Source organism: Osmerus eperlanus, chromosome 3 (assembly GCF_963692335.1).
Source record: "Osmerus eperlanus chromosome 3, fOsmEpe2.1, whole genome shotgun sequence".
Taxonomy (NCBI): domain Eukaryota; kingdom Metazoa; phylum Chordata; class Actinopteri; order Osmeriformes; family Osmeridae; genus Osmerus; species Osmerus eperlanus.
The window spans coordinates 8,703,960-8,712,880 of record NC_085020.1 but is presented as its reverse complement, the minus strand read 5'-3'; the positions used below and the strand labels follow the sequence as shown (position 1 = coordinate 8,712,880).

General features: G+C 52.2%; 1 protein-coding gene across 1 annotated transcript in view; it reads left to right on the top strand.

The window, feature by feature from the left end:
- The first annotated feature begins 207 nt into the window (after positions 1–207).
- cps1 (carbamoyl-phosphate synthase 1, mitochondrial) overlaps positions 208–8,921 on the top strand; it is a 23,844-nt gene continuing 15,130 nt past the window's right edge. Inside the window, 22 exon segments of the mRNA XM_062456233.1 lie at positions 208–558; positions 1,230–1,339; positions 1,636–1,780; positions 1,988–2,077; positions 2,309–2,365; positions 2,470–2,562; positions 2,646–2,735; positions 2,842–2,970; positions 3,195–3,301; positions 3,482–3,623; positions 3,750–3,827; positions 4,090–4,188; positions 4,339–4,434; positions 4,685–4,874; positions 5,171–5,328; positions 5,437–5,565; positions 5,945–6,089; positions 6,372–6,582; positions 7,180–7,378; positions 7,535–7,711; positions 8,591–8,709; positions 8,877–8,904. Of these exon segments, the coding sequence (XP_062312217.1) occupies positions 439–558; positions 1,230–1,339; positions 1,636–1,780; positions 1,988–2,077; positions 2,309–2,365; positions 2,470–2,562; positions 2,646–2,735; positions 2,842–2,970; positions 3,195–3,301; positions 3,482–3,623; positions 3,750–3,827; positions 4,090–4,188; positions 4,339–4,434; positions 4,685–4,874; positions 5,171–5,328; positions 5,437–5,565; positions 5,945–6,089; positions 6,372–6,582; positions 7,180–7,378; positions 7,535–7,711; positions 8,591–8,709; positions 8,877–8,904 (2,712 nt within the window). The 5' untranslated portion in view covers positions 208–438.

Sequence of the window (8,921 nt, the reverse complement as noted above, 5' to 3'; positions counted from 1 at the left end):
TAATACAAAACGATATGCTATAGGTCTACATACAAAAGTTGTACAATATTTTAGGGTTTAACTGGAGCTTATTTAAATACTTTTCAGGCATTCTCAAAACATATTTTACAATTCTAACAAACTCGAGCTTGTTCATTTCTGACATCATGTGTCAGCAAGTCTAAATGAACCAATCAAATCATTGTCCGACAGGAGTGCGAGGAGGACAACTTCAAGCTCCGCGGCTCTCACGTCGTTGATGTTGATGCTCATTCTGATCTTCTCATCCACTTTTCGTGACTTGATTGTCTGAACACGCTGTCGTATTGTAGAAAGCACGCTGCCAACTTGATCCTAAACTAATTCTTGATTTACTAGGTCTAGTCAAATTTAAGCAACAACCGATTTAGCCTACTACTCTTGGTTCTTTCTGGGCTTAATTGGACACCCAGAAGTAATATGTCAAAAATATTGTCAGTATACAACGTCGTCAATTCCCTAAGGCATGGTTCGCTCGTCCATAGAAGATTTGGTAACATGACCTGCTGGAGGTCTACCACTAGACCATTTAGTGTAAAGGTAAGTGTCCCGCTTCCAGGCAACAAAAACAAATTGTACAACATATTATATTGTAAAAAAAAAGTTGAACCTTGAACAGTTAGCTCGTTTACTTGCAGTTAGCTAGTTAGCTAGCAGTTAGCTTGCAAAAACCAGCAGGGCAGTGGCAGTCACCTGAATGCTCGCCTGTAAATTATCCTCACCACCAGCCCAGGCGCCAGCAGCAGGTTAGTGGGGTCAGCTCTCGCTAGCTGGCGACTGAAGTAGCATCTCGATTACTAGAGGGAAAAAAACGAATTCATGATCGCATGACAGCCACGATAACATGTAACTTTTTTCATTAAAAAAATCAGATGAAATTAAGCTTTGAACTGTAACAGTCATGAGGCATTTTCATCTGAATGTTTTGCCACTCACTGTGGTGTGGGCTAGGCTGTTACTACAGCAGAAAATGTCAAATGTCGTAGCTACAGTAGCCTATAGCTACTATTCAGCACAATTATTTGACAGCATTCAAGCTGGACTATGATATTCCATGGTATGTGACAAATGTAGATGTATTAATCTATTTCAAGTTTCTACATCCACCGTCATCAATAGTTGCTTAGTAGCCTGGTTGAAAAATGTGCATAGTTTGGAACACAGGGATGGACTGCAGCCAAATTCTTTAGTTTGTTCTTCCTGACACCCAGACCCAGATTGCCCACCTTGTCCTGGAGGACGGGACCCGGATGAAGGGCTTCTCCTTTGGGCATGGGCGCTCAGCTGCAGGGGAACTTGTCTTCAACACTGGCCTGGTGGGGTAAGATGACTGCGAGCCCTAATGGACTTGATTCTGTTTAGGATTTTGGCCAGTGGTGCACATTAGTACACATAGTATACTGTAACCTTGGTGTTGTTGGAGTGACAAGAGATCCTCATATTTTCCACATAAAGAAATGCCTGCTGTATATCTGTGTTTGTGTGTGCGTATGTGTACGAGAGAAAAACATCCACGTGGACTATCAGACGTCATGCGGTCATCAATATTTCAAAGAGAGACACATTCTTCCACAGTACACCAGGAACCATTTGCATGTGTGCTACATCTCTCTCCAGGTACCCCGAGGCCTTGACTGACCCTAGCTACCGAGGGCAGATTCTGACGCTGACCTACCCCATCGTGGGAAACTATGGAGTTCCCAACACCCAGGAGCTGGACGAGCTGGGTCTGAGGAAGAACGTCGAGTCAGAGCGTGTCCAGGTAGCTCAGGGGCGTGGGAGGGGTTATACAGGAGGGGTTATACAGGAGGGTAGCTTTTAACAGTGGTAGCACATAGTAGTGGAACAATACTGCATGGTAGTAATGAAGGGATTGCAAATCGATGGCACGGCATTTAAACATCAGCCTATTTGTCACTCTCATTTTATATTTTTATGAACGTTCGGGTTTGTGTTGTGTTCTGTGCAGGTGTCCGGTCTCCTGGTGCAAGACTACAGTCATGAGTACAGCCACTGGAACTCGGTCAAGTCGCTGGCTCAATGGCTGGAAGAGGAGAAGGTAATGACTAGGTCCATGGGGCTTGTATTGTGACACTGGTACTGCTGACCGACAGTGTGCTATGCTCTTTGGAACACGGAGCCAATTGATGAATACGTGAACCTAATCAAACATATACTCAATTCAAGTCGACCGTAAACTGAAGTCCTCCACATCGATGTCCTCATCCAAAGGAAACAGGTGGTCTCTTTCTAAGATGAGATGGTCTGCTGCTGTTTTTGTTGCTTAAAGGTCCCTGCGTTATTTGGAGTGGATACCAGGATGCTGACCAAGATCATCCGAGACAGGGTTGGAGAAATGTTTTACCTGACCATTATCTAACCCTAACCGCTTTCATATCAATCCCTACTGTCCAATATCTAGTGAATTTAAACGGTTGTACTTGTCCCTAGGGGACAGTATTGGGCAAAATAGAGTTTGAGGGACAACCTGTGGAGATAACCGACCCCAACCAGAATAACCTGATGGCGGAGGTCTCAACAAAGGTAACTGCTGGCTCCTGACCCCAACATCAGTCCTGCTTACACACAATGGCGTTGATAATAACACCTGTGCTGTGTGGTCCCAGGAAACTAAAATATATGGGAAAGGCAACCCAATCAAAGTGGTGGCCGTCGACTGTGGGATCAAACACAACATCATCCGACTGCTGGTCAAGGTAAGGACGAATGAGGATTGCCCCTTGGGGGAAGTCAATGACAGCTCGTCGCTATTAGCATGTTTCCGTTCCTGACCCAAGTGTGTGTGTGTGGGTGTGTGTGTAGCGTGGCGCTGAGGTCCACCTGGTGCCCTGGGACCAAGACCTGCTGAGTCTGGAGTACGACGGCCTCTTCATCTCCAACGGGCCTGGGGACCCCTCCCTGGCCCAACCACTCATACGCAACGTCCGCAAGGTAGCCTTGGTGGCCTGCTGTCGGATTCCGCCGCTTTGTAAAGGAGACTAGAACAATGGCGGTCGTCCTAAGAATAAACACTGGCGTGTACATTAGATAATGTAATGTTAGATCTGATCCATTTTTGTATCTTTCGGAAGTCTCGCCCAGTGTGTGCAGTCGGGTGGGAAAGTCACTCTGGAATTTGCCCCTCCCCTTTCTGTGTCCGTCTCGTTCGCCTGCAGGTGCTGGAGAGCGAGCGACCCCAGCCCGTGTTTGGTATCTGCATGGGCAACCAGATAACAGCTCTGGCTGCCGGGGCTCAATCCTACAAACTGCCCATGGGGAACAGGTAGGCATCACGCTATACCGACATCCAGTCCCTCCAGCCTGTTCAATTGAGTGGAACATGGAATAGCAGTTATTCCATACCGTTTAATATTTAAACAGTTATTCACTCCGAGCGTTTTGCTCGTGCGAGTGGGAGTGGTGCTGTCTGTGTGTAACTGTGAATAACGTTGTTGATCCACAGAGGTCAGAACCAGCCGGTGCTGAACATGATGACCGGCCAGGCCTTCATTACTGCACAGAACCACGGCTACGGTATCGATAGCCAATCGCTGCCCCCAGGCTGGAGCCCGCTGTTCGTCAACGCCAACGACGGCACCAATGAGGTGTGGCCCAAAACCTTGTCTGTGCTTTCTGCCTGTTTTCAAAGGCGGTGGATTTTGAAGGTCACACGCGTTTCCTGTTATGAGAGTCCTTTTTTTAACGCTGCGTGTGGCGTTCGGGGGTTTCAGGGTATCATGCACAACACCAAACCAGTCTTCACAGCGCAGTTCCACCCCGAAGCCAAAGGAGGCCCCACTGACACTGAGGTAACAATGGGGTTCAAATCACTGGCAATGACATGGGTCGAAGGTCAACATGCCACTGTGCCTGTTAGAGTTGAGACTTCTTATGGTTACAGTACATCCTTGATCGGATGTCTGTTACCAGCCGACCCATGACTAAAGTAGCAAAACAGTAGATTCTATTTGTTTATTATTTTGTATTCTTATATTCAGTCATTCTCTTGCTGACTATGTTCTTCTTCGGGAGTAACTAATCTGTTCCCGCTGTTGTGATTTTGGTCGCCAGTTCCTGTTTGACACATTCATCTCCTTGATAAAGAAAGGCAAGGACGCCAACATTGTGTCCGTCATGCCTCAGAAACCCACCGTTCCACCCAGAGCTCAGGTGACAAACGCACATTTCTGCCGCTTCACAACGGCTTTACCGAGCCACCACAAGCCTTCCCAACACATGACCGCTGGTTTGTTATCAAGGTAGCATGCAGGTGTTAATGATGTGTTGTGAGGGTGTTACTGAGGTGTTGATGATGTGCAGGTGTCCAAGGTGCTGGTGCTGGGCTCTGGTGGCCTGTCTATTGGCCAGGCTGGGGAGTTTGACTATTCCGGATCTCAAGCTGTCAAAGCCTTGAAGGTGAGTAAGTCCTCAGGACCGACTTGAAAATACATCTGTTCTCGTTAGGATGTCATGGAGAAAGTTCCAAGTAAACAGCCCAAAACAGGACGGGGGGGAACAGAGTGCACATGTGGCACATCAATTCTCGAAAAACGGCGTTGTTTGAATCCTACCTCACGAATACCCTTTCAGGCTCATTAACCCCTTCCTCAATCCAGAGTCCCTTCTCTCTCAGTCCTGACATCTCCTTGCCCTGTTCCCCCTCCAGGAGGAGAACCTGAGGACGGTGCTGATGAACCCCAACATCGCCTCCGTCCAGACCAACGAGGTGGGCACCAAGCAGGCCGACTCGGTCTACTTCCTGCCGGTCACCCCGCAGTTTGTCACCGAGGTCATCAAGACGGAGCGGCCCGACGGCATCCTGCTCTCCATGGGCGGACAGACCGCCCTCAACTGCGGTGAGCGCCCCGGGGCGTTCGCGTGCGTGCGATCGTCCGTGCGTGTGTGTGTGTGTGAGAGAGTTTTTAGCTTGTTCTACGTGTGTGTCCATACTCACGTCCATTCTCTAATGTGTGTGTGTGTGTGTGTGTGAGAGAGTTTTTAGCTTGTTCTACGTGTGTGTCCATACTCACGTCCATTCTCTAATGTGTGTGTGTGTGTGTTTGTGTGTGTGTGTGTGTGTGTGTGAGAGAGTTTCTAACTTGTTCTCCGTGTGTGTCCGTACTCCCGTCGGTTCCCTGACGTGCGTGTGCAGGCGTGGAGCTCTTTCAGAGTGGCGTCCTGGAGCAGTATGGCGTGAAGGTACTGGGCACCCCCGTGGAGTCCATCATGGCCACCGAGGACAGGCAGCTGTTCGCCGACAAGCTGACGGAGATCAACGAGAAGATCGCCCCCAGCGTCGCCGTGGAGTCTGTAAGGTTTCCCAAACAGAACATGCCAGGCTTGTCGTCCCAGGCTTGTCGTCCCAGGCTTGTGGAGGAGACGCGCGGGGCCCTTTCCTGATGCTTTGCGATCTTGCAGGTGGCGGCAGCGCTGCAGGCAGCGGAGCGGATCGGCTACCCGGTCATGCTGCGCTCGGCCTACGCCCTGGGAGGACTGGGCTCGGGGCTGTGTTCCAACAAGAGCAAGCTGGAGGAGACCGCCCGCAAGGTGGGCAGTGGGCACGGCCCCCTGGGTCTGGAGCACCCTGGGTCTGGAGCCCCCTGGGTCTGGAGCCCCCTGGGTCTGGAGCCCCCTGGGTCTGGAGCCCCCTGGGTCTGGAGCCCCCTGGGTCGAGACCCCCAGGAGGCAGCTGGGTCGCTGCTTTACCCATGTCTTTATGTATCTGCCCTCGTTCAGCTGTGTGGGGAGTCTGTGTCGGGCTATGCAACCTGCCAGTGATCCGACTGCTGTTTTATGGATCTCTTTTTGATCTATATTCCTTCCATCCATAAGATCTGTTGTCACGGTTCTCAACGGTTCAATAAGAAGATGTGTATCGTAACGCCTACTGAGTTGTAACGCCAGGGCCCTTCTGTGTGGCGTTCAGGCCCTGGCCATGAGCAGTCAGATCCTGGTGGAGAAGTCTCTGATGGGCTGGAAGGAGGTGGAGTACGAGGTGGTGAGGGACGTGGCAGACAACTGTGTGACCGTCTGCAACATGGAAAACTTTGACCCCCTGGGCATCCACACAGGTAGGCGTGAAGACCAGATCCTCCCTCCTGCAGGACACAGCAAGCCTGACGCCCCCCCCAGTACTGATTTAGACCAATACATCGGATGTGTCCGCTCTCCCAAAATGTCACCTCTTTCTATCTCTCTCTATCTGTTTCTCTCTCGGTCTTTGTCTTTGTTTCTGTCTGATTTATACACACACACACACACTCTCTCTCTCTCTCTCTCTCTCTCTCTCTCTCTCTCTCTCTCTCTCTCTCTCTCTCTCTCTCTCTCTCTCCCCCCCCCCCCCCACCTTCCAGGTGATTCCATCGTGGTGGCTCCAAGCCAGACCCTCTCCAACGAGGAGTACCACATGCTGCGCGAGACGGCCATCAAGGTGGTGCGCCACCTGGGCATCGTGGGGGAGTGTAACATCCAGTACGCCCTCCACCCGTCCTCGCTGGACTACTGCATCATCGAGGTCAACGCCCGGCTCTCCCGCAGCTCCGCCCTCGCCTCCAAGGCCACGGGGTGAGACGCGCCCCAGCCTGAGGGGGGGGCGGCGACCCTGTGAACAAGCCCCCGTTTTCTCCCTCGTAGCCTGTTAAGCTGTTATCACTATAGCCAATCAGACAGGAGAAACTGGAAAATTAACACTACCCTGGAACTGAGTCCATAAAAAAAAAAATCTAAGCTGAAAAACATTTCTATTTGATCCGGCCTGCAATATGCGATGTGCTGTATATTGTTTCCTGTGTGACCTGTGCCTGTAGTGCTCTATAAACACAAAATGGATTGGCTGAAATTGAGAAACCATGCATTTTCACCGTGTTCAAACGCGGCCCTTCCGAGTGACAAGCCATATCAACACCTATTGGTTCGCTTAGATAGCCCCCCACACACACACACACACACACACACACACACACACACACTGTAGCTACTCGCGTTTTTGACACCGGGTCATCTTCAGCAGAGTGAACTCAATCCCGCTCCATCAGGGAAAAGCCCCACAGTGTCCTCCCCATCCTTCAGCCCGAGGTGACAGCTCTCTCACTAACCCGCCCTCTCCCCCCCCCCCCCCTCGCCCCTCTCCCCTACCTGCCACCCCCCCTCCCCCCCCCCCAGCTACCCGCTGGCGTTCGTGGCTGCCAAGCTGGCGCTGGGCATCCCCCTGCCGGAGATCAAGAACGCCGTGTCGGAGAAGACCACGGCGTGCTTCGAGCCCAGCCTGGACTACATCGTCACCAAGATCCCCCGCTGGGACTTGGACCGCTTCCAGGGCATGTCCCGCGAGATCGGCAGCTCTATGAAGAGTGTGGGAGAGGTGTGGGAGAGGCCACACACACACAGACACACACAGATACACACACACACTCATTCAGATCTTTCAACGACTGTTCACTATTGCAGTTCCAGACCCGTCCACATGCTAGTGGACTCCCCAGTGTTTAACCTCTCTGTCCTGCCCGGGCCTCCCCAGGTGATGGCGGTGGGCCGTACGTTCGAGGAGAGCATCCAGAAGGCCCTGAGGATGTGCCACCCCTCCGTGGACGGCTTCGTGCCCCGCCTGCCCCTGAACAAGGCCTGGGCGGGGCAGCCGGACCTGCAGCAGGAGCTGGCCGTGCCGTCCAGCACGCGCATCTTCTCCCTGGCCAAGGTACAGCGGAGGAGGAGCAGGGTTATAGACGGTCAGCTGGCTGAGCGGTTAGAGAATCGGGCTATTAATCAGAAGGTTGCCGGGTCGATTCCCCGGCCGTGCGAAATGACGTTGTGTCCTTGGGCAAGGCACTTCACTTGCCTCGGGGGAATGTCCCTGTACTTACTGTAAGTCGCTCTGGATAAGAGCGTCTGCTAAAATGACTAAATGACACCGGGGCAGAGGCCTGCTGTCAGCCAAGTGGCTGGCAGCGCCGGCCCGGTCTACGCGTCACGTGTCCGGTGGTTAGGAAGTGGTCACCGCGGCCTCCTTCTCGGCAGAGACCGTCTGGAACGCGCTGTGGGTCCTCTAAAAGTTTCGATGGGGGGAAAAGTCCGATTATTTTTTGGCCCCCTCGCCTCTCTCCTGACGCCCGCCGCGCTCCGCGTTTACGGAGACACACCGATGACCCTGTCCACAGAGAAGTCTGTGTTTTAATACAGCCTGGCGTCGCTACCGCCGGCAGCTTTATTAAGGAGTAATGGGCCAGATCCTATCAAGCTATGAAACATCAATACTCAAGGTTGGCCATGCAGCACACCACAGCCAGTCATGTCCCCCTCTCTCTCTCCCTCTCTCCCTCTCTCCCTCTCTCTCCCTCTCTCTCCCTCTCCCCCCTGGCCTACGGAGGCTCATTTCAGGACCTGTGAAGTCTTCGATTAAAAAAAGACTGACAGGCTGTCTAACCTGGTCTCACCGCTGAGGGATGACTGCCGCTGTGCCCTGCATCTGTCTGCAGTCTCACAGAGGGTTAGGAGAACCGAGAACTTTTATATGAGGCAATATGTTTGAGGTGTGTGTGTGTGTGTGTGCGCGTGCGCGTGTGTGTGCATCTCCTAGGCGCTTCACAGTGGGGTGGGTGTCGACCAGATCCACCAGCTCACAGCCATAGACAAGTGGTTCCTCCACAAGCTGCGGCGAATCACCGACCTGGAGCAGCACTTGACCAACTTCACCGGGTAGGTTGGACACGGGCCTCACACGCTCGCAGGTGTGCACACACACGGATATATGTACACGCACACACACACACACACACACAGATAGGTACACACGTACACACGCACACACACGTTATGCACGTCTTTACATGCTGCCTGTTTCAGTGTTCCCAGTCTTTGTGCAGTGACAGGCTTCATCCACCCGGTGGTGCTGTGAGGACATGCAGATG